At 40.9% G+C, this 23,997-nt stretch overlaps 1 protein-coding gene across 1 annotated transcript in view; it reads right to left on the bottom strand.

The window, feature by feature from the left end:
• The window catches only part of APOB (apolipoprotein B), a 53,453-nt gene extending 30,618 nt beyond the window's left edge, over window positions 1-22,835 (bottom strand). Inside the window, exons 1-16 of the mRNA XM_006835248.1 lie at window positions 22,772-22,835; window positions 22,309-22,347; window positions 20,255-20,370; window positions 18,216-18,361; window positions 15,183-15,336; window positions 13,751-13,906; window positions 12,054-12,178; window positions 11,012-11,097; window positions 9,515-9,734; window positions 8,507-8,734; window positions 8,183-8,297; window positions 7,926-8,072; window positions 6,948-7,159; window positions 6,251-6,488; window positions 5,535-5,711; window positions 994-1,185 (exon numbers count right to left, since the gene is read on the bottom strand). Coding sequence (XP_006835311.1) covers window positions 994-1,185; window positions 5,535-5,711; window positions 6,251-6,488; window positions 6,948-7,159; window positions 7,926-8,072; window positions 8,183-8,297; window positions 8,507-8,734; window positions 9,515-9,734; window positions 11,012-11,097; window positions 12,054-12,178; window positions 13,751-13,906; window positions 15,183-15,336; window positions 18,216-18,361; window positions 20,255-20,370; window positions 22,309-22,347; window positions 22,772-22,835 — 2,415 coding nt within the window. The remainder of the gene's footprint in view (window positions 1-993; window positions 1,186-5,534; window positions 5,712-6,250; window positions 6,489-6,947; window positions 7,160-7,925; window positions 8,073-8,182; window positions 8,298-8,506; window positions 8,735-9,514; window positions 9,735-11,011; window positions 11,098-12,053; window positions 12,179-13,750; window positions 13,907-15,182; window positions 15,337-18,215; window positions 18,362-20,254; window positions 20,371-22,308; window positions 22,348-22,771) is intronic.
• Window positions 22,836-23,997: the final 1,162 nt, after the last annotated feature.

Genomic DNA, 23,997 nt, shown 5'->3' with positions numbered 1-23,997 from the left:
CAGGGTATACCCTTTGGTGATGCATGGAGAGGACTGTAACTATGGCAATGAAAAGCAAATGTTCTCTCATATAAACTGTCACATAATTCACAATAAAACATTAAAAAAATAATAGTAACTCTCATTTAAAAAAAAAGCCTTTGCACAGCAAATAAAGCACAAGTAAACATCAGAAAAAAAAAAAAAAGAATATTGCTGGATGTCAGAGCTTCACATACTTTAAGTGTCATTACATGCCATGTCTTAATTATTTTGGTTGTTTGGAGTGTGAATGTAAATGAGAGCTTACTTTAATCATGTGATGTTATGGAGAAAATGATATTTTTGAAACCAAAGAGCTATTTAGGTGATATGCTCCATTTTTGTTTTACATAATATCTCCATAACTTAAGATGTATTTTCATACATAATTTGAGATCTGTTTTCTTAAAATCACCATTATTATTTAACAGATCATAGGAATTATGTTTTGATATTTTCTTCCTTATTAACAAATTGTAACAATAAAAATTATAGCTAATATTGCATAGCATATTCAAATTTATTGAATATGTTCTTTCATAATTATTGTACTATTCTGAAATTAAGAGGAACCTTCAGCACACACACAGGGGAAGGTGTACTAAATATTGTTTTCCAGAATAACTAAGACTCTCAAGAGGCACATCTCTTTATGAATACCTTAATTTCTAGATGCTTCCAATTTATTGTGACCTAAGAATTCTTTTCACTGAAATTCAAAACCAGCCTGCCATTTGGAAAGAAATACAGGGACTTTCTCTAGAATCTTAACAGAGTCTTCTTGTTGTTAAGTGCTGTCAAGTTGGTTCCAATTCATAGTGACATTGTGTAGGGTTTCTGAGGACTGCTGGTGGATTTGAACCACCAACCTTGCGGTTATCAGTCCAGTGCTTATCCTACAGCACCACACATAACTCTAAAAAGAGTATTGGCTAAGCTCATTGGCTTTCTGGTGGGGTCTGCTTTACTTACAAGCTGGGGGATCCCCTGAAGGGTGCGAACGCCATTGAGCAGCAGTCGTCCTAGGAGCTGTACATCCTTAAGGTTGACAAAGCCAAGCTCTTCTCCCAGGATACGAAGGTATGCTTTGGCTTCGGGGATTTCTTTGGACTTCAAATCGTTGAACAACTTCTGAATATTGTGCACGATCCCACTTATCATATCCTAGGAATTTGGAAAATAAAATGTCTAGTAAGATGTTCATACTATCATGACACTTTAGATTCCTGATGTGGGCACAGCCTGCAACCATAACAGACCTAAGCACAAACATCCAAAGTGGGAATACACTTGTGACAGGCTGTCACAACTGTAATTGTAGAAGATGTGTAACTAATAGCAGGGAGTAGTTCATCTTTCATTTCAGGAACAAAGGACCCCACATCTATCAAGAAGGAAGAGCATGAGTAGAGCGTGAGATCCTATTCAGAAAAGTGGCTACAGCAGAGACAGTAGCAAAGGTGATGGCATAGAGAGCTAGAGCAGTTGAGGACTGTAGGTCTATGGACTAAGAAAGGCTGTGTACCTACAGGCAGGAGACTGGCTTGCAAAATGTATTCTTTGGGCATTTAAATGAATATGCATATTTTGTTTTATATGTGTACATTAAAAAAACAAACAAAAACAAAACAAAGTTTTGTTGGGCAACAACAGGGCAGATGTTGTTGGTATTAGGTGTTGTTGAATTGGTTCTAAAGGAAACACTGAAATAACTCATAGTGACCCTACCCATAACAGAACAAAACATAGCCTGGCCCTGAGCCATTCTCACAATCATTGCTATGCTTGAGCCCATTGCTGCAGTCACTGTGTTAATTTATATCATTGAAGCCTTCCTCTGTTTCACGGATCCTTTACTTTCCCAAGCATAATATCCTTATTCAGGGACTTATTCCTCCCAATAACATGTTGATGTCTCACCATCTTCACTTCTAAGAAGTATTCAGATTTGATAATTCTTTTGGCAGTCCATGGTATATTCAATATTTTCACCAACACCACAATTCAAATGCACTACTTCTTCAGTCTTTCTTATTCATTGTCCAGCTTTTGCATGCATATGAGGCAATTGAAAATTTCATGGCTTGAGCCAGGACCAACTTAGTCTTCAAGTCTTTGCTCTTCAACACTTTAAAGAGGCCTTTTGCAATATATATCATTTGATTTCTTGATTGCTGTTTCTATCGATCCAATAAAATGAAATCTCTGACTTCAATATTTTTTTCTGTTTATCATGATGCTTTTTGGCTTAGTTGTGGGAGTTTTTTTTTTATGTTGAGGTGTAACCCATACTAAAGGCTGCCATCTTTGATCTTCATCAGTAAGTGCTTCAAATCCTCTTCACTTGCAACAAGTAAGTTTGTGTCATCTGTGTAACACAGGTTGTTAGTGCATCCTGCTCCAATGTTGATGCTGTCTTCTTTTTCCTAGTGTCCAGTTTCTCAGGTTATTTGCTCAGCATACCGATTGAAAAATATGATGAAAGGATACAATCCTGATGCATGCTTTAAAAAGTTTTAAACCATGAAGTATCTCCTTATTCTATTTGAATGAGTGCCTCTTAGACAAGTTTTACATTCACACCATTAATGTTCTGGAATTCCCACTTATGATTCACACAGTTAAATACCTTTGCATATCCAATAAAATACAGGTAAACAGTTTTCTAGTATTCTTTGCTTTCAGCTAAGATCCATCTGACATATGCAATGATACATCTTGTTTCACATCCTTTTCTGAATCTGGCTTGAATTTCTGGGAGTTCCTTGTCCATGTACTGCTGCAATCATTTAAAAATTGTCTTTAGCAAAATATTATTTGCATGTGCTATTAATGATGTTGCTCTTGTTGTTAAGTGCCATTCAGTCAATTCTGACCCATAACAACCCTGTATAGGGTTTCCTAGGAGCACCTGGTGAGCTTGAACCAGTGACCTTGCAGTTCAAATGACTTTGCAGTCTGACACATTAACCCACAGTGCTATACCAGGACTCCAATATTAATGATAGAGTTAAATAATACCCACATTCCACTGAATCATCTTTTTTCAGAATGGTCACAAATATGAGTTTTTCCAATCAGTTAGCACCTGGCATATATGAGTGAGCGCTTCCAACATTGCATCCATGAGTTGAAACATCTCAACTGGTATAACATTAGTTTCTGGAACCTTGTTTTTTGTTTGTCAAAGCCTCCAGTACAGCTTGGCCTCATTCCTTCATCACCATTGGCTCTTGATCATATGTTACTTCCTGAAAATTTTGAATGTTCACAAATTCTTTCTAATACAGGGCAGCCACTGAAATTCTTTCCAGTTGAAATGAAAACCAAGGTCTTGCCAGGGATAGAATGCTTTCAAAGCTACTCTTAACTTGAAATAATGTAGGAGAGTTAGGGGATATCTTCCTAGGGTTACCCAAACCTTGGACTCTCCAAGATTAGAAGGTCTACTGCTTTCCCCTGTTTCCTTTGACTAGGCAAGAATACAAGGAATTTATTGAGAAAATGTAGCTGGCATATAAATTGACCACAGGTTTGTAAAACATCTGATATTAGGTAAGGTCTAGAGAAAGAAGAATACCACAGATTGTGGCTCAGACGTTGAGAAAGAACAGACTGACAGAGCTAAAACAGATCAAAAACTCTCAGCCTCATGTTGAGCTACGTAAATTAGAAGATGGAAGTGGGGCTAGCTGTGAGCATCTAGGAATAAATTAGAGCAAGACTTCTCAAACTTGAATGTGAATGAATATAAGTCATCTGGGGATTTTGTTAAAATGCAGATTCTGATTCAGTAGGTATGAGGTGGGGCCTGAAAACCTGCATTTCTTATAAGTTCACACAGAATGCCTATGACCAGGCCACATTGAGATGTTTGGGATTATACAACCTATTTTCTGCTTCTAAAATGAAGCGTTCAGGCTAGTTTCAAGGTACATTTTGCTCCCTTTAGCTAGTGTAGTGATGTGAGAGCCAAAGAAAGCAATTAATAAGAAGAATATCAATTAAAAATTTTTATTAGTGTCTGCTTATTGAACACTCAGTGCCAGTATCAGGAACTATGTTTAGTGTTTAAAACACTTCATTTAATTCAATATTTATAATAATATTGTGATATATATGTTATCATCACTCTAGGGATGAGGAAATGGATCTATACAATATTAAGTAGCTTGATTAGGATTATGCAGTTTAAAGTTACTGAGATTTGAATTCAAATTCATGCCCCAAAGCTCACTCTCTTAATCACTGTTCTGGATACCTCTAATGACTCTGGTTCAAGGCATATTGAATTAGGACACCTATATCTCAATGTAAAGAAAACAGAAATCCTCACCACTGGATCAATAAACAACATTTTTATCAACGGAGAAAAGATTGGAGTTGTCAAGGACTTCATTCTTCTTAGATCAAATATCAATACTCATGGAAGCAGCAGTCATGAAATCAGACGACATATTGCATTAGGCAAATCTGCTGCACGAGACTTTTTTCAAGTGTTTAAGAGCAAAGATGTCAGCTTGAAGATTAAGGTGCACCTGACCCAAGCCATGGTATTTTCAGTAACCTCATATTGCCTGCGAAAGCTGGACAGTGAATAAGGAAGACTGTAGAAGAATTGATGCTTTTGAGTTATGGTTTTGGAGGAGAATACTGAAAGTGCCAGGGGCTGCCAAAAGAACCAATAGATCTGTGTTGGAAGAAGTGCAGCCAGAGTGCTCCTTAGAGGCCAGGATGGTCAAACTTCGTGTCTCATACTTCAGACATGTTGTCAGAAGGGACCAATCGCTGGAGTAGGATATCGTATTTGGTAAGGTGGAAAGTCAGAGAAAAAGAGGAAAACCCCCAGAGAGACGGATTTTCAAAGTGGCAGCATCAATGGGCTCACGCGTGGCAACAATTGTGAGGTTGGCCCAGGATCGGGCAGTGTTTCATTCTGTTGTGCATAGGGTTGCTATGAGTTGGTACTGACTTGATGGCACCTAACAACAACAACAACAACTTAGCTGTAGAGGTTATTGACCCTCAACCTCATAAACCAATACCCCAAACTTGTTGTCTTGGAGTCAATTCCAACGCACGGTTACCGCATGTGTAACAGAGCAGATCCGCTCCATGGGGGTTTCTTGCTGTAATCTTTACAGAAGCAGACTACCAGGCTTTTCTTCTGCAGATTCACTGGCTGGGTTTGAACCAAGTTTTAGGGTAGTTGTTGAGCACAAACGATTCGCACCACTCAGGGATCCATGTTGTTATTAAGTGCCATTGAGCGAATCAAACTCATAGTGGCTCTGTATAGGGTTTCCGAGGAGCAACTGATAGGTTTGAACAGCTGAGTTTGTGGTTCAAAGTCCAGTGCTTATCTGACAGTGCCACACCCATAAGGTTCATTGACAATAGCCATACTTCTCACTACAGTTATATAGTACATTGATGACATCCAGGCTTAGATAAGAATGTCTTTGCATTGAGACCCCAAACTTTTCTTGAGAGGATAATTAACAAGTACATACCTGCTCATGCTTATCATCTTTGCTATAGCCTAAGTGGTCTATCAAGACCTTGGAGACCTCAGCAGGAACTTGGCCATCAACCCAGTACAAAGCCTTGTTGACACTGTCTGGGAAAAATCCTTTTTTCCCAAAGAGAGCTTCCAGTGTTGGTTCAAAACCCTTTCCTTCCAAACCAATCTGAGAACAAAACAGAAAATTAGGCAAGGAAACGCTATCAGGTTTTCTTGTTGGATGCCAGTCTCCCATTTCTCTCTTTATGTCTATTTAACTAAACAACTATTTATGGATACTATCGGGCAAGAACTAAGTTTAGCTCTTCATATAAACGTCTTATTTAAATCTCATTGGAATTTTGAAAGGCAGAACTTGTTTACCTTTTTACAAAAGAGAAAACTGAGGCTCAGAGACGACAAATAATGAAACCAAAGATATAAAGTTGGGAGGAGATTTTACTCCATCACCCAGAACTTCCAAGGGTTTTGAATTTAAGGGCTTCAAAGCTAAGATAGCTGCATGTCTTTTTACCCTAAGGAGCCATGCTTCAGATGACCCCTAGCGGGGAGAGAGGAAAGTAAAGGAAGTGTGGTGAAGAAGACCTCAGAGATGGTACAAATCGCTTGATGATCTTTTTCTTCTCTAGACTGAACCACACATCCCCTGACTTCCTATTTATGGTTTTGTACAAAACAGGCTACAGGATTCAGTATCACACATACCTCGAAGAGGTCAACTGCAGAAAATCCAAAGATTGTGAGGGTGGTTTTCAGCATGCTTTCTTTAGGAATGTAATTATTTGGATCAAATATAAGATTCCCTTCAATTTTGGTTGAGACTGGGCCAAGTGATGGAAGGGAAACAGATTTGGAAAAGCGATAGTTCCCAGAAAATTTTTTGAAATCCATGATGGTTGGAAGTTGAGATCCTTTAAGAGCTTCTTCCACTAATGTTTTCAGACTAGATGAAAACAGGAAGCATATTTTGAGCTGACATACCATGCTATTTATCCATTGTCTCAATTATCCCAACTGAACATGAATTTCCATTTGTTACCAAACTATTCAAGCATAGTTTCCTCAAGGCTTTGACTCAAGAGTATGTCACAAATTTATACAAGTATTTGCTACAGAAGGAAGCACACCCCATAAACCCAGGTAGTGGCTATAACAGATTGTTGTTGTTAAGTATCGTGGAGTCGATTCTGACTCATAGTGATCCTACACAGGGTTTCTGAGACTGCAAATCTTTACAGGAGCAGAAAGCCTCATCTTTCCCCGTGGAACAGCTGGTAGTTTCGAACTGCCGGCCTTGAGGTTAGCAGCCCGATTCGTAACCACTATGCTACCAGAGATTGGAGCTTTAGAACTCTAATGTAGAGCTCTTTAAGGCAGATAGGGGGATATTAGTCTTACTTACTCTTGGATATAAAAATCTTCTGAGTTTAAGATGTTGGCAATGTGGGTAGCCACAAAATTCTTCACTTGCTCATTCTTCTCCCTTGGGAGGAGTTGTACAATTCTGTTAATATCTGGCTGGGAAGGCCCCTTCATCAGCATGAGATAGGCAGCCAGTCGTTTATCCATTGGAGAAGCACCATTGAGGAAAGTTTGAAGAAGGACTTTTTGGACCTGTAGCCAGAAGAGAAGACTATTATTACTATCCTTTGGTCAGAATGCCAAATGTGTGATAAACAGTTGCATGGTCTGCTAGTTTTTTCTAATGTACAAGTCTGATTTCCCCCTAATAAGTCTTTATATCTGGTACTGAGTCTTCTTTCTACTATTCTCTAGAGCAGCCAGATCAAGTGAGGTTTTCCTGGACGACTATTAAAAATACACATGGAAACAAATTACATTAAAATATACAAGTTATGCCCAAGCTATGACTAGTTTGGGACTCTATCACTAAGTGAAAATAAATTTGGGCACACATTATTTCAACTTGAATGTAAAGATTTGCAGGATTTGTTAGACTCTGGGGCTAATAAATGACACTATTCCCAAAGACTCATTACTATTGAAAGTAAGACCAGATTGAGTACTCTCATTTGGGGATATGGGAGAAAATTAAGAATGTTCTCCCAAGATAAGGGTGTCAGTCAGTCTGGTAAGAGAACCAGATATGGATCAATCCTCATAGTCTGCATGTTGGAGTAGGAGCAAGGTTAGATACTTTTCTCTTGTGATCACATTGACAATCAAGTCAATAGACTTGTTGAATTTTACAACTAGTAAACAGTAGAATAAATTCATGAGTCAGAATACACTTGATGTCAATGATATTTTTAGATAAAGTTAGTAGAATCATGACATTTAGAACCTTGTTCACTGGTACTCTCCAATACCTCGTTAATTGGAAAAAACCTCTCACTTTTAGCCCTCCTATGGATTTTACCTCTTTGTTAGAGACCATTTTCCTCAGGGCCTGGATAGCAGCTTTCTGAATCAGCAGTGATGGCTCTGTACTTTGGATACATTTCAGGACTGAAGACTTCAGTCTTGGGGTTACTTGATCCATGGCTGATCCCATATTTCCAATGACCTGAGTTGAAGAAAAGAAACAAGTTAGCATCCAGGTGAAGAAGGAGGAATGAAGGTGTTAAGGAAAATTATTTCTGAAATGAAACATTTTATACAAAATACTGAAAGTACCCTCAGAGTCAAGTAGATGAGATCTTGGTCTCCAATGCAGTTATTATGAATCTGTGCCAACAGGTACTCCACAATGTCTAACAGGATCTGGGCCTGCGGTGTTGTTTTATGATAGCTACAGAATAAAAGAGAGTTAGGACTCAGTAAATCTAGCTAGGCTGCTCTGAAAATCCAAGCTTGTGTTTGCCAGTTTCTTATTTCAAGTCATTACTTCAAAATGGTCATCAGAAAAACAAAACAGCAAGCAGAAGTGTTAGAAAGTGGAGGGAGAGGTATCATTTTAATATAGAGTTGTGGGGACATCCTCAGTGTAAATCCACTCACTTGTTAACCACATGGCTCAGAGCATAGAAGGTGGCCCGGCTTTGCTGCTCCTTTGCAGTGTTGAAGATCTCCCGCACCATGTCTTCGGAGGGCTCTGGGATCAGGGACATTAGGTAGGTAACGACATCTATGAGAATGGGGTTAGCTCTCTCACTTTTCAGCCACTGGAGGATATTAGTGTAACACTGTGGCTGTCCGCACTGAACCAAGGCTTGTAAAGTAATGGGACTGAAAACAAAAAAGGAGAAAGTTAAATGGACCACCTTCAAGGAAGACAAACTCTCCTTCACCCAGGGTGTTTCCTTTGTCAGAGGTGCACTTAACTTCCTTTGTTCACTATGCAAATCAATCATCTTTCAAAATCCAACTCTGGTTCTTAAAACCATGAACCCTTTCCTTCCTCAGTCCCTCTTTTGCTCCTCAGAGCACTTAGAGACAGTGAGTGTCATGAAGTGGACATGTCAAATTATTATTTATTTGAGAGTTCTCTTCATTTAATCTATGAGCTCCTAGAGGTCACAGACTTCTTCTTTTACTCTCAAACTTTCCAGAGTACCCACAACAGAGCTAGAAACTCTATACAGGGTTGTTATGAGTCCAAGCTGATGTAACAAAAACAGAAGGGTTGTCAAAGTACATATTCCTACTGCTTGACTTCACAGGCTGTTATGTTATACAATGAGGTAATGTTAAAAAAAAAATGTGTAAAAATCGTGGTTCCAATTTTCAGACACTAACATTTCTCCTTACCTCTCCATTTTAACACAGAAATACATATCTGCCTTGGATACAGTGTGTGTGTGTGTGTGTGTGTTGCTCAAAGAACTGTAAGCTTTCTGAGGCAAGGCACATTGGCTGATATTTCTTTACAGCAAACATTAATTGATTAACTACTTGACTAATGTGGCATTTAAATGGTACCCAAGATTCTCTCTCTGGCTAAGATTTGAAAGTTTAGTAGTTATCGTGGGTTACGTGAGATAATGAGCTGCAGCATCAAAGAAATACCTGGACACCTCGTTCAGCTTTGGCAAGAGGGATGCAACTGCTTCATTGTTGAGGCCTCTTAGCTCAGTAACCAGTTTGTTGAAGAGGTTAGCTCTCTGGGCATTCTGCTCAGAAACAGACAGTTTTTTCAGTTCCTGGAGGGTTTTCAAAATGGCCTCTGCCTGCTTTGGAGGTGATGTGGATTCGGTAATCTCAAAGGCAAGGCCCACCTTCTCAGCACCTGAAAGAATGCAATGTGTCACAGGTGTTCTTGTTTACCTTTGCATCTCAACCATATCTTTGTATATTGGAATCTGGACATTGAGGAAAAGACTGAAAAATTATCTTGTCCTCATTGCCTAGTTTATGCTGTGTGCTATGTGTTTATTATATTCTTGTCACAGAATCATCACAATATTCCTTCAGGTTGTTATTATTCCCCCCTTTGAAGTAGAAAGTATCAATTTAATTTGTCCAGTAATACTCTGGGACTAACGGGCAGAGTCAAGTTTGTCTAAATTCAGTATCATGCACGTCTTTGCTGGATGGAACTGGTGAGGAGGGGCTGCTGCTGACATGGCTACAGCTGAACGTCACCCACCATTTCTTCTAGATGGATCTACTGGCTGCTTGTGGGAAGAGGAGATACTTGGGTATCTTCTGCATCATTCTGTTCTGAGACATGCCAGGGAGGGAGGTAAAAACATGGAACTGTGGTACAATGGAAGAGATCTGACTTATCATACACCTTGGGGCGAACTCTGTGCTCGCTCTCATACTTGCTGACCTTGAATAAATCAGTATTCCTCTCTATGTGTAATTTCACTGTTGTATAACCACTGGACTACTAACTGAAAGTTTGGTGGCTCAAACCCACCAGTCACTCCTCAGAAACTCTAGACAGTGTTACTATGAGTCAGAAACAACACTATGGCATTTAACATCAACCGAAGAATGGTTATAAAATCACATGCTCCTACAACTTGACTTCACAGGTGCTATGTTATATGACAAAGTAATGTATAACAAAGAGGTTTGGCAGGCTTAAATATAATACAAACACAGGGTGTTAAGGTGGACTACAGATCTCTGAAGACCCTTCCAACTCTAAAGATTGATTCCTGGGATTATTATCTGGCTAGATTCTAAAGGTTTCCTTCCGCTTGCCCTAGCACATCCAGGCCCCAGACTGCTGCATGGGGCCCTGCAACCACATGATGTTGTCAGTCTACCAAAGGGGTCACATTAAGATACCACTTTCCAGTCTGATGTTCCACTATGAAAACCTTAGGAGTTTTGAGAAAGTATGCCCCTCCTCCTATTAAAAAAATTTTTTTTCTCACTGCTTGATGTTTTGAAATGAATTAGCTTTTTTTTTTTTTTTTTTACTAGAGATAGTTCAGCAAACAGACCATCAACAACTTAGCTCATTAATCAAGGCCCAGCCAGGAGTTAAGCCTTGGTTGCTGCATGGGCCTATCACCTAGGCCTGGCAAGCATGTGGACGTATAGGCCTACCTTCATTAAAGAAGCGACTGTTGATCTTAGGTGTGTCTTCAAGTTTCAAAGACTGTGTAACATGTGTCATCATTCCATATTTATTCCTGGTGACAAAGAAAGTGGGTCATGCCACTGATAGTCAGTGCCTGTCTTGTTTTCCCAACACACTCATTTTTTCATATTGAATGTTTTCCCCTTCAGTTTCTACCCAAATCTTGGCCCTATTTCTAAGTGTGTTTAAATCCTGCTGTCTCAGACTCATTTAATGAACAACATTCACCCTCTTGGACATACTTGTCATCCATCCATCAGAAGGATGTGTACCTTCTACTCTCCTCTGGTCTGGGGTACCCACAGGATAGGGACAAACACGGTGCATTCAAATTATTTAGTGTGTCTAATAACACAGTATATCCGAAGTATGAGGACCAGACAGTGTTTCATTCTGTTGTGCATGGAGTAGCTATCATTCAGAACCTACTCAATGGCACCTAACAATAACACAACACAGTTCCCAAAATATAGCAGTTACTCAATTAACAAAAGTTGACGGCTAGTTTTATAAATAGATTTGAGTACACATATCCCCAGCCCAAATTTCAAATATTCTAAAAATTTCTAACCAAAGCAGCATGTAAATATTGCAACTTTTTGTTGAGTTACAGCCCTTAGGAAGGAGCTCTGGTAGCGTAGTGGTTATGAGTTGGGCTGTTAACCTCAAGGTCAGGAGTTCAAAACTACCAGCAGTTCTGCAGTAGGAAAATGAGGCTTTCTGCTCCCGTAAATATTTATAGCTTCAGAAACTCTATATAGGGTTGTTATGAGTCAGAACTGACTCCATGGAATACCACCTCCACCTCTACCACAGCCCTTAGCATCTAGATCTGGGATCTCTTTGAACTGATTTAAACGTCTAAGACTTGCCTGACAAATTACCTGTGAGTCTGGCAAGGGGAATAGGAATAGGGATTGTAGCTCCCTTGCTAGCTTGGTACTGGGAAGTGTTCAGCTCACATTAACCCCCTTAAATGATAGGTCAAGAGTGCAGTTGGTGACCTACTTATATGAGAAAGGCAGGAAGAGATGTTGCTCTTTGCAGATTGCTTCTGACACATGCTTTCTCCTGGAATCCAGGGTGTATTGGCAGGACTGGCTGCTGCTGATCAGAGTTGACAAGGAGCGGGTCTGTGCATGAGATGAGGGAAAAGCATTGTGGTCAGTCCTCATGGCTTGTACCTGAGGCTTCTATTATACCCTCAAGAGGGTCCTATACTACTTGATAAGCTCAGTAAAAGAAGCAAGCTTGATATTTGGCATTTAGACAAGAGGATGCAACACCTTAGCATCTCCAAATCTGAATCAAGGTGTAGAATCTTTTTAACCTCATTTTGATGAGTCAATTTTGCATCTGTTGCATCTGTTGAGTCAGTTCTGACTCGTGGTGACCCTATGTGCATCAGAGTAGAACCGTGTTCCATAAGGTTTTCAATGGCTGTGACCTTTCAGAAGTTGATCACCAAAGCAACTCAGGGTGGGTTCAAACCACCAAACTTTTGTCCAGTAGTCTAGTGCTTAACCATTTACACAACCTTTTGTTATTTTTCCTGTGCTCTTTCTTATGCATTTCTTCCATTTACACATCTTTTGGGCTTTTCAGATCCATGCTCCACATGCTCTATGAAACTTTAGGCCCAGTGAGCTATCTGACTCATACATATGAGGGGACTACAAAAAGTTTGTGGAAAAATCTCATTGCCTTTTCATTTAATTTTTCCAGGAACTTTTTGAAGCACTCTCATACTTTCCCCTTTGTAGGACTGCTCATCTGTACTGTTGAGCTGATCACTTTCTTGGGGTACACTATATGCTGTTCTCTACTGCCATGTGTAAAAACCTTGTTACTGCATTAGCCTGTTAGCATCTTGAAAAGCAGGTCAATGGTTCATCTGCCACAGTCCCTGCCTCAGTACTGCCAAGAGTATATAGCAGGTGCTTAGAAAAGATGCACAAATCAGTGGTCCTTGTGTTCATTGGACTCTCTGTTTTTGGCCCCAAGGTCAATGACCAGGGACATTGTTGGGTATGGCAGTGATTGCTCAAGTCCCTTGTATTTACTGAGATAACCTGTAACTTATGTTCCAGAGGATGATACAAGATCAGGGGTTGAGAAAGCATAGGTGATATTGTACTCCATGACCCTAGTTAATGGGAGTGAAAGTTAGAACTCAGAGGGTAGCCCAGACAGCCAGCAGAGGGGTCAGACTTTGATCCAGGTCATAACTGGGATAGAAGGACATGAAATTGAAACACTTTGGTTTAGTCAGTTCCTCTCTATGGGAGTGAGGGAGAGGAGTAGGGGAATGAATGTCTTGAGACTTCCTCTGAGGCCAGAGTTGGAACTGGGGTCTTCCAGTCCTTGCACAAGAAGGAAGAGTAGGTATGTTTGCTGTCCTATGCCAAGATGCAGACAGAGTAATTACTCTCAAGTGACAGCAAAGGGTTTAGTGCCAGTGATAAAAAAAGACAACAGAAGAACAAGAGTGCTAGACTGGACGTCTAGGACCCAATCCTAGTCCTGGCTCTATTAGCAATGGGTCATATCCATATGTCTTTGGCAAGTCTTCAGTGTCTAGTACTCAGTTCCTCATCGGTAAAAATAACAGGCTGGCCAGGTTCTTTTCTGAGCTCCCTACTATTTCTAACAGAAATTTGACAACAGAGAAAATACCTGATTAACAATGCTGATAGGAGACTTACCATGCCTTTGATTAGAGCAAGTGGGCTAACACCTGTGCTCATGGGCTTGAAGTGATCACATTTCTCCAGATTTCTTTCAATGGATACCTCTGTCGCCACATTTCCTGTTCTTGTTTTAACAATAAAGTCACTGGAGCAGTTTCCATATACAGTATCCTATGGGAGGAGAAGGTACAACGAGATACATTCAATGTGTGTGTGGGGTGTGTATGGGGAGAGGGGTCGGGAGGGGCTATCTGTAGTGCTTCATAAGGGCTGGGAAAGGAGCCTGGGAGAAAAGGGAGAAGTACCAGAATTTGCAATGGTGTTTCTTCTGTGGGGTATGGGCCTTGCTGATACTTGGATAGCCAGAGTTGTGAGAGAGAAAAACAGTTCAGGGTGGTTCTGGGGCTGGAAGCTAGTCATCCCTGTCTTGCCTTTAGGAGGTAGGCAACTCTGACATTCTATTCTGTGCTCTCAGGCATTTGCTCTGTCTTGCTCAGTGCAGCATGTATTCTACTCTTCCTTGTGTTGTATCTATCTAGACTCTTCCCACAAAATGTATTTCTGTATTCTCCAGTCTAGTAAAGAACACAGAACACTATAAGGGCTCAAGAACATTGTGGGGCTGAAGTAAATGGAATTCTTTCTAAGGTCAAACTTGAAGTTCTTAAAAGAAGGTGACAACATATTGACTTACTTTTGTGTTTAAAATAAAAAAACACAGACTTTGCTGTATTATACCTCATGGGAATAGGAAACAAAACCAAACTATTAACTGCTTTTAAATTATATCTAACCTGATCAGGTAAACTGCTAAGGGTGAACTGTTGTACTTTTCCGAGGGGCAGCGCTTTCTTAGCCTTGCTGGTAGCTCTGGGTAGGACAGGGGGAAACCTGGGAAATCTGACCAGTGGTATTTCACACCAGGATACCTCAGGTGGAAAGCTGTGTAAATAGGCCAATGATTCATTTCATGTACACAGTGGGGCTTCAATGAGTTAAACAAAGATGAATTTAACTGACTGGATGGCACGTAACAACATTGAATTAGAAGAATTAAATTAGAAGAATGGATGCATTTGAGTTATGGTGTTGGAGGAGAATATTAAACCCATGGACTGCTAGAAGAACAAACAAATTTGTGTTGGAAGACGTACAGACAGAATGTGCCTTAAAAGTCAGGTTGGCCAGACTTTGTCTCTCGTACTCTGAACATATTATCAGGAGAGACCAGTCCCGGGAGAAGGACATCATGCTTGGTAAAGTGCAGGGACAGCAAAAAAGAGTGAGATCCACCCAATTAAATGGATTGGCACAGTGGCAGCAATAATGGACTCAAGGATAGCAGCCACAGTGAGGATGGCACAGGCCCAGGCAGTGTTTCATTCTGTTGTGCATGGGGTCGCTGGCACCTGACAACAACAGCATCACGGATTTTACAAATTCTCACCAGAAACATCACTTGTTTGGCCTCTTCTGTCTCTGGAGGAACCAGAAGGGCAGAAATGATGCCCCTCTTGATGTTCAAGATGTGTTTGGGTTCATCCTTGTTTGGATAAAGTAAAACCTGCTTCCCTTCAGGAATGGTCAGCCTGAGCTCGTACCTATTCCAGGGAGAGAGCGAGATTGCATGGTCAGAGAGTTGAGATAGAAAAAAAAAAAAAAAAAAAAAAGATGAAGAAAAGTTCATTAAATGACCTTAGACAAAACAACGACAAAATCTTTATATGAATATGCTATGCTATGAGTCAAAACTGACTCCACGGCACATAACAACAACATTGCCTACCAACATCTATATAGCAGCCCATTGGGAGGTTGCCAGAAGTAAGCTGGAGTAATTTTGCAGGTTCTTTCTTATTTTTCTCCTTTTAACAACATTTAAAAAATAAAACATAAACATTTTCAAGAGAGAGACAAAGAATGAGAGAGAAAGAGAGAGAGAGTCCTGGTGTGGTGCTGTGGGTTAATGTGCCAGACTGCAAAGCTGTTTGAACTGCAAGGTTGGTGGTTCAAGCTCACCAGCTGCTTCTCAGAAACCCTATATAGGGTTGCTATGGGTTGGAATCGACTCAACAGCACTTAACAATAACAACAACAAATTATATATATATATATTTGTTGTTGTTGTTAGGTGCCGTCGACTTGGTTCCTACCCATAGCGACCCTGTACAGGGTTTCTGAGGGTGTAAATCTTTATGGGAGTAGAAAGCCTCATCTTTCTCCCGTGGAGCGGCTGGTAGTTTCGAACTGCTGACCTTGAGGTTCGCAGTCCGATTCGTAACCACTATGCTACCAGAGCTCCTATATATATATATATATATATATATATGTATTTGTTGTTTTTCTTCTTATGGGTACACATATAAACATAAAGACTTTTGCCATTCATTGTTTGTCTTATATGAATGGGATCATATTATGCATTGATTCATTTTTCTTTTTGCACTTAATGAAAATTCTTCTGGGTAATTTGGTGTCATTCTAACACACTTTTTAAAAGTTACATTCCAAACCTGCCCTTTGGTTGTTTAAATGATTATATATTCCTGAGTGTTTTTGTGTACCTCAAAACAAAAACAAAAAAACAACAACCCCAAAACAGAGGGAATAGAAGCAAATGCTGTTGAATTCTGATGCATGGAGGGGATTATAATAATTGCAATGAAACAAAATACGACAGGATGAGTGCCAAATTGATGTTCTCCCATGTAAACTATTACTCAATTCACAATAAAAGCTTTTTTAAAAAAGTTACATTCCATTCCATTCTATGTTTATATAATTATATAAAATTTACTCAGACATTCTCTTGTTTGATGGCATTAATTTTATATTTATTATTGTGATTACTGCCACACAAATAATACTGAAATACCCATCCTTGTTCATATAGCTTTAGGCATTACTGCTTTTACTTTTATGGGCCATAGTCTTAGAGATGACTGAGATTGCTGTATCAAAGGGCGTAAGTATTTGAGTCATCATAGATATTCCTTAGCAACTCATATTGGCAATGATAATGCATGTGAGTGTGTTTCCCTATACTCCTGCCAGCAACAAGCACTATAGAAGTTTTAAAGTCTGACTGGTATAAAGTAATTGACAGCTCATTGTTAAAATGATTTGCGTTTCCTGATTACTAGTGAATTTGAATTTTTCATGTGCTTGTCAGATATTCTGTCTTTTATAGGCTCCCCAGCCATGACTGAAGGAGTCCCTAGGTGGTGCAAACAGTTAAGCATTTGGCTATTAACCAAAAGGTTGGCAGATTGAACCCACCTAGAGATGCCTTGGAAGAAAGCCTGGTGATCTATCTCTAAAATATCAGTTACTGAAAACCCTGTGGAGCACAGTTTTACTTTGACACACATGGAGTTGCCATTAGTTGGAATTTACTAGATGTCAACTACTAGGGCCATGTCTGAAAGCTGAGTTGCCTCTGGCCTTAGGGAATCGGTGGTGGGAGAGTTAGGGTTTTACTTTGGGAAATCCAGAGGGTCTGGATGTACCTACTCTAGTTAATTCAGAAAGAGAATAAGGAAGCCAGGTGTGTCTCCTATAGCCACAGCAACCTCCCAGGAAGTTCTGACCCATGATACAGCCGGGACAGTCTGGCTGTGGTCAAGAGCAGGACTCCATTTGTTCAATGAAGAAGGGTAAGGATTAAAAACTGTTACTCCATCTCATGACTGCCCATCTCCCAGCACAGTTCTGTGGGATAGGGTAAGAAAGACAGATGGTGCCAAGATACAACTGGCAGAGAAATAACTGGTTTTCAAATCTAATGTTCAAAACACCAAAAGATGGACACATCAGTGACTACCTATATTCATAAACACTTAGATACTACAAACTGTGGTTTGGGGCTGAAAGAGGGGTGGTTCTCAAAATATTAAACATTTGCTATAATACTGGAATTGAGCCATCAAAAGAGATGGCAACTGTGTTGCACCACAAGGATGCCCTTATCTGCTGCACTGGTTGTATGCTAGCCCTGGGAAGGGGAGTCACTATGGCCTTGGCTCACCCCTGCTTTCTTAGGCCTGAACCTCACCTTCCCCAAGCAGACCCTGCACTCATAACACAATGTCACAGTGCACATCCTACCAGGACCCACACCTAGGATCACCAGGGACAAGTTTAATTCTTGAAACAAAAATTCACTGTCTTACACAAACTGTCTCCACCTTCACTATTTCAATGAGTTTGAAATATGTGATCTTTCAGAAACACATTTAATTGACAATTATGGAACTTAACCAGGAGGGTAAACAATGCTTTAGTCTTTTCGATTGTTGTGGAAGACACAGAAGGCAACTCACTGACCCATGGTGAATAGAGAATACAAATGTTTATACTAATGTATATGCCTAATGTGAACAACAAATTCACACCTCAGTGGACACACTTGGCACATATTCACAAGACATGCAGGGATGCGCAGAGCTCAGACACTTAAGTAGACATGCTCATGCCTTACTTGGACATGGCGGTGGAAAACTCCTCAGAGTTCTTGGTCTTCTTCAGCAAGGGTTCGCCTTCAGGGTTGATGCCATACACCTCTTTCAGGGTGCACTGGTTTGTCTTCAGGATAAAGTTACAGAGTTGGGGCACCTCCAGCTCGACCTTAAAGGGAAGATGCACACTGAGACTTTTCAACTAGAACACAGATGCCCCTCATATTCCAGGGCTTAGTCTCGAATCAAGACAACAAGGGAGATGTCGCTGTGAATATGACTGTCTGCTCCCTCAACATCCCATGTCTCCTTAACATGCTTCCATGACTCAATCTAGATTTAGTCCTACTTTTGGCTTTCTCACTATCTTGTGATACCATTTAAAAAGTTTTCCCAGTGGCTCCCTGTTCATCTGAAGGACGATGTCTTTTATTGGTTCTAATTTACTTATAAAGAGATGTTATTAGTTAGATGAAGTGAAGAGTGGGATAAGCGTAGTGGTTACGAATCGGACTGCGAACCTCAGGGTTAGCAGTTCGAAACTACTAGCTGTTCCGAGAGAAAGATGAGGCTTTCTGCTCTTGTAAAGATTTACAGCCTCGGAAACCCTGTACAGGGTCGCTATGAGTCGGAACCAACTCCACAGCACATAACAACAACAACAACAACAGCATGGGGCAGGAAGAAGGCAGACTTGGTTTCAACAGAATAAATTTTCTTAATATCATCAAAACGAACAAACAAACAAACAATCTATCAGAGCTTGTTTGGGGCTTCACATGCAGCTGAATTTAAACAAATTTCTAATTGTTATCCAGTGCTGTTCAAAGAGCTTTTTGTTATGGTGGCAGTGGCGGTGATGGTGGTTGTGTGCCACCGAGTCAGTTCTGATTCATAGCGGCCATGTATAGAGTTTTCAAGGCTATAAATCTTTACAGGAGCAGAAAGCCTCATCTTTCTCCCATGGAGCAACTGGTAGATTTGAACTACTGACCTTGCAGTTAGCAGCTCAGCTCATAAAGCACTATACTACCAGGGCTCCTTGTGATGATGGAAATATTCTATATTTGCACTGTCCAATATGGTAGTCACTAGCTACCTGATGTAGACTCCTGGTGTGGTTCTGTAGGATCAGCACTGGACTGTGAACTACAAGGTTGGTAGTTCAAACCCAAAGTTGCTCCTTGGGAATGTTATACACGGTCACTTGGAACTGACTCAATGGCACTTAACAACAAGAAGCCACCTGTAGCTATTGGGTACTTGAACTATAGTTAATGTGACTAAGGAACTGATTTAAAACTTGTATTTAGTTTAAATAGCCACACGGATAATGCAGACATTGGAATCCTATAAAGAAGAGGACAATTCCTGCTCTCTCTTCCCTATACCAGCCCTAGCAACAGCCTTTACATCTTGCTACATATGTATATGGATGTAAGTACACTCCGAGCCCTGGTGGCTAATGTGGGCTAATGTGCTGTACTGCAAAGTTGATTTGAATCATAAAGTCACCAGCACTTAAAGCTCATCTCCTGATCCTTGGAAATCCTATACTGGGTCCTATGGATCAGAACTGACTTGACGAAGTTAACAACAACAACTGTCAGTCCCAATGATAAGTTGACAATTTTATTTTAAAGTAAACAGTTCAGAACTTTTCTCTTTGTAGCAATTGATTCTGTTTGACATAGATTTTTGGATATGCTAAAAACTGCACACCACAGTGCTTTCCTAAAATTCCTACCTCCCTAGCAGCACACTCATTGAACATCTTCCATCATGTTCAAACCGACAATCAGGTAGTGCTGACATTTTAGGGCATGTATTCCTCTTAAAGCTTTGAAGCTATGGGCAAAACAAATTGAATGGGAACATTTTCAGAGGCTGACAACTTCTCAGCAATGTGGTTGATTTACAAAGTGAGGGCTGGTCCCAGAACAGTAGAGCTGGCATGTGCTGGGTATGGTAGCACACAGCCTCTTTAAGATCATGGACACATAGTCAAGATAGACTGGGGAAAGCGGCAGGCTCCAGCTTACACCAAGCTCCACTCTCATACCTTGCAGATGATCTTGGTGGCACTTCTTGAATCAGCAGTCCCAGGGACTCCACTGGAACTCTCAGCCTGGTAGTTATAAACATACTTCCTGAGGTGCTTGAATCGAGTTGCATCTTCTAAAATGTGGAGAAATTAGTCAACCACAAAGCAGAAATAATTCTGTTAAGGACACTCAATCCGGAACAAAGAGGAGCAGTGGCACAGATAATAAAAAATGGTAATGAAACTGATTTTTAATAGGCTTTGCATTAGACTTAGTTTTCTTCTGTATAGACATACCTCAGAGACTTTGAGCATCCAGTCCAGACCACCGCAATAAAGTGAGTCACACAATGTTTTTGTTTTCCCAGTGTATATAAAAGTTATTTTACACTAAACTTAGTCTATTAAGTGTGCAATAACATAATGAAAGATTTGAAATATTTTGAGAATTGCCAAGATGTGACACAGAGACAGGAAACATGTGCGTGCTCTTGAAAATGGTTCCAGTAGACCTGTTTGACTCAGTTTTGCCACAAACCTTCAATTTTTAGAAGCCATAGTATGTGTGAACAGCAATAAGGCAAAGTGCAATAAAACAAGGTTGTTATTGTTAAGTGCTATCGAATCGGTTCTGACCCATAGCGACCCAAAACAAGGTTTCTGAGGCTGTAAATCTTTACGGGAGCAGAAAGCCTCATTTTTCTCCCGTGGAGCAGCTGATAGTTTCAAACTGCTGACCTTGCAGTTCACAGCCCGATTCATAATCACTAAGCTACCAGAGCTCCTTAAAGCAAGGTATACCTATAGATTTAACTTCCCTGTTATGTTTTTGGAGTCTTGGTGTGGCACAGTGGGTGAATGCACTGTAGGGTCACTTTGAACCACGAGGTCAGAGGTTCAAGCTCACTAGCCGCTCCTCAGAAACCCTATACAGGGTCACTATGAGTCGGTACCAACTTAATGGCACTTAACAACAACAACATTATGTTTTTACTGAGCCTAAAACCATGGTGATGCAGTGGTTAAGAACTCAGCTGTTAACTGAAAGGCTGATAATTCGAACCCAGCCGATACTCCATGGAAGATAGTTATGCCTGTTTGCTTTTATAAAAATTACAGCTTTGGAAGCCTGATGATTTCCAAAGACAGTTCCATTCTATCTTATAAAGTCACTGTGAGTCAGAATTGACTCAAAGGCACACAATCACAAGGTTTAAATTAACTAGATTTTGCATTCCTTGAATATGTCATCTGCAGTGCAGGGAAGATAGTGTCAATGAATTAGTCTCAGAGAATCTATAGAAATAAACTCCTAAACTAAGTTTTGACAGCATTAAGCAAAAAGGATATGCTATCTCTGCTACCTTCTTCAGTGGAAAATGTCATAATCCTGTGACTGTTTTTTAAATTCTCCGACGTCTGTGAGTAAACATTTATTAAAGGTTATCTTAATGTCTTAAGAAACCTTCATAAATAAATGTCTGGAGATTTCTATTGTGCTTGAGAAGAATTTTCTGAACCATTTGAGTAAAAACTGGCAAAGAGCATCTGGATCATGAACCCAGATGCAGTGATAAAGTAAAACCACCAGATGGCAGTGCTACCCCACGAGACGCCAATGCTGGTACTTTGCTAAGAGCACAGTAAGGTCAGCCCCTTTGACCCTTAGGGGTCAGGTAAATATGAGGAGGTGGGGGTCTGGAATTTTGCACAAAGGTTAAAGTCAGTGTTTCCTCACCTTCATGCTCTTCAAATGAATGATTAACTATTAATGAACAGTATGATTATGATCGCTTTTAAGTGTTCACGGGTCAACAGAGTGACAGTCCCACCCTCCCCTTACCCCCAGACTGAGCTTTCGGAGCAGAACAAAAGGTCAAGAGGAAGAGAGTTCAGATTCCTTGGGGTAGGCAGAAAAGCAAGGGACCCACTTCCTGGGGCGTCAGATCACTGCACACCCCCAATAGCATTCCAACATCACAGAGTGGGGGTCCCTAGTGAGTGGAGAGGTTCAGAAGAATGGGTTGGTACTGCAGGGCACCCTCCCGTGCCCAGTGGGGGGAATGCCTTACTTGGACAACTGGGGCTGACATTTTCCAGCGCTTTGTCTTCTGTAAGAAAAGGAGAAAAAAACAGTATGGGTTTTCACATGCCTTCCCAGACGATCTGACATGGAGGGAGGGTCTGCATGGGTCTTTTCCTTTTTACAACAGATTCAGGTTCAGGGAACCCACTCTCCAGCCCTTTAGGCCTAATCTCGAGTTTGGAGGACCCAGTTGGTACTGTAGCTCGCTCTAGCTCCAGGCCCTGTAGAAGTCCAGGCCAAAGGCTGCCTTCCCTCATATACAGGCTGAAGTGGCCCAGCTAAAGCCCTGGCGCTGTTTCCACCATTGTAATTCCTCCTATTGGATCAGTTCCTCCAGTCTCCCACGGGAGACATCCCCCATGCCCTCCTGAGAGCCCTTAAAGAGGGGCTGCCCGATGGGGAAGGACCATCACAGGCAGAATAGAGCAGATCCACCGCCCTGCACTCACCCGCCGAGGCGCCGCCTATCAGCAGCAGCAGAAGCAGCAGCAGCGCGGGCCTCGGGGGGCCCATGGCCGACCCGGTCTGTGGGAGCAGCTCCCTCACAGTGGCCTGGGTCTCACCAGATCCGAGGTTATCCAAAAACAGGCGCTGAGTGTGATTCTCTGCCCCGAAGGACTGATGGTGGGAATGGGCTGCCAGGCGTCTGCGCCCTATTTATATAAGGGCTGTCCTAAAGAGCTCTGAGTGAATTGCAAAAGGTCCAAAGGGCATGGTCCTGGGCCTGGGCCTGTTTGCTTTTCCACATAAGTTCTGTCTCAGGGAGATGAGGAAGAGACAGGGCGAAGGACTCAGATCCATATTTATTTATTTATGGGGTGGTGGTGGTGGTGCGGGGAGGACTGGTCTACCCTCAGGGGTTTCAGAGAGTAGGGGCTGGAGGCTAGTGACCTTTGTACCTGAGAAGACTGCTCTGCCCCAGTTGCCTTCTGGAAGATTAGGAACCACTAGGAATCAGGAATAACACCCTCCCCACTCCTCACTGCTCTGACTTGGTAACCATTTGGAAAGCCAGTCCTTTTTGTATTCCTTGAGAGGTTTTCCTATCCTTTCCCATTTTGGTGGGTTGTGGGTTTGCAATGGACACGCCTAATCCTGTTAAATACCTTGTGGATATGGATTATTGCCCTGGGTTCAGACAATCAAAAGGCAGAAGGGAGATGGGAGGATCATTGTCTCAGGCTTTCCACTCATCTATATCTAACCAGTAAGATTGGTCTTTTGAAAATGATTTTCAGTTCTACATTTTTCTTCTACTCTATCCAAGACCTTCTAATATGATTCCTTTCAGAGCAGTTAGTAGTGGTAACTTGGTACCATTTGGTTCTTCTGGTCTCAAGGTTATGGAGACTAAGTTCAAGCGATCTATTGGTTTATTGGACTAATTGATTTTCTTCACTCTTCTTTCTTCTGGACACAGAGAGACCAATAGTTACACTTTATGTGGCTGCTCTTGAGCTTTTAAGAAACACTATACAGGGTTGCTATTAGTTGAAACCGACCTGATGGCACTTAACAACAACAACAACAATTTCACTCAACATAATATCTGTAGGTTCATCCATGCTATGAGGCTTTTCCTCAGATTCATCATTATTTTTTAATGTTGTGTAGTAGTCCATTGTGTGAATGTACCAGTTTATCTATTTTTCCATGGATGGGCATTTAGGCTGTC

Source organism: Chrysochloris asiatica, unplaced genomic scaffold (assembly GCF_000296735.1).
Source record: "Chrysochloris asiatica unplaced genomic scaffold, ChrAsi1.0 scaffold00016, whole genome shotgun sequence".
Classification (NCBI taxonomy): Eukaryota; Metazoa; Chordata; class Mammalia; order Afrosoricida; family Chrysochloridae; genus Chrysochloris; species Chrysochloris asiatica.
Note: the sequence above shows the minus strand (reverse complement) of the source record. Positions and strands in the feature narration are given on the sequence as shown.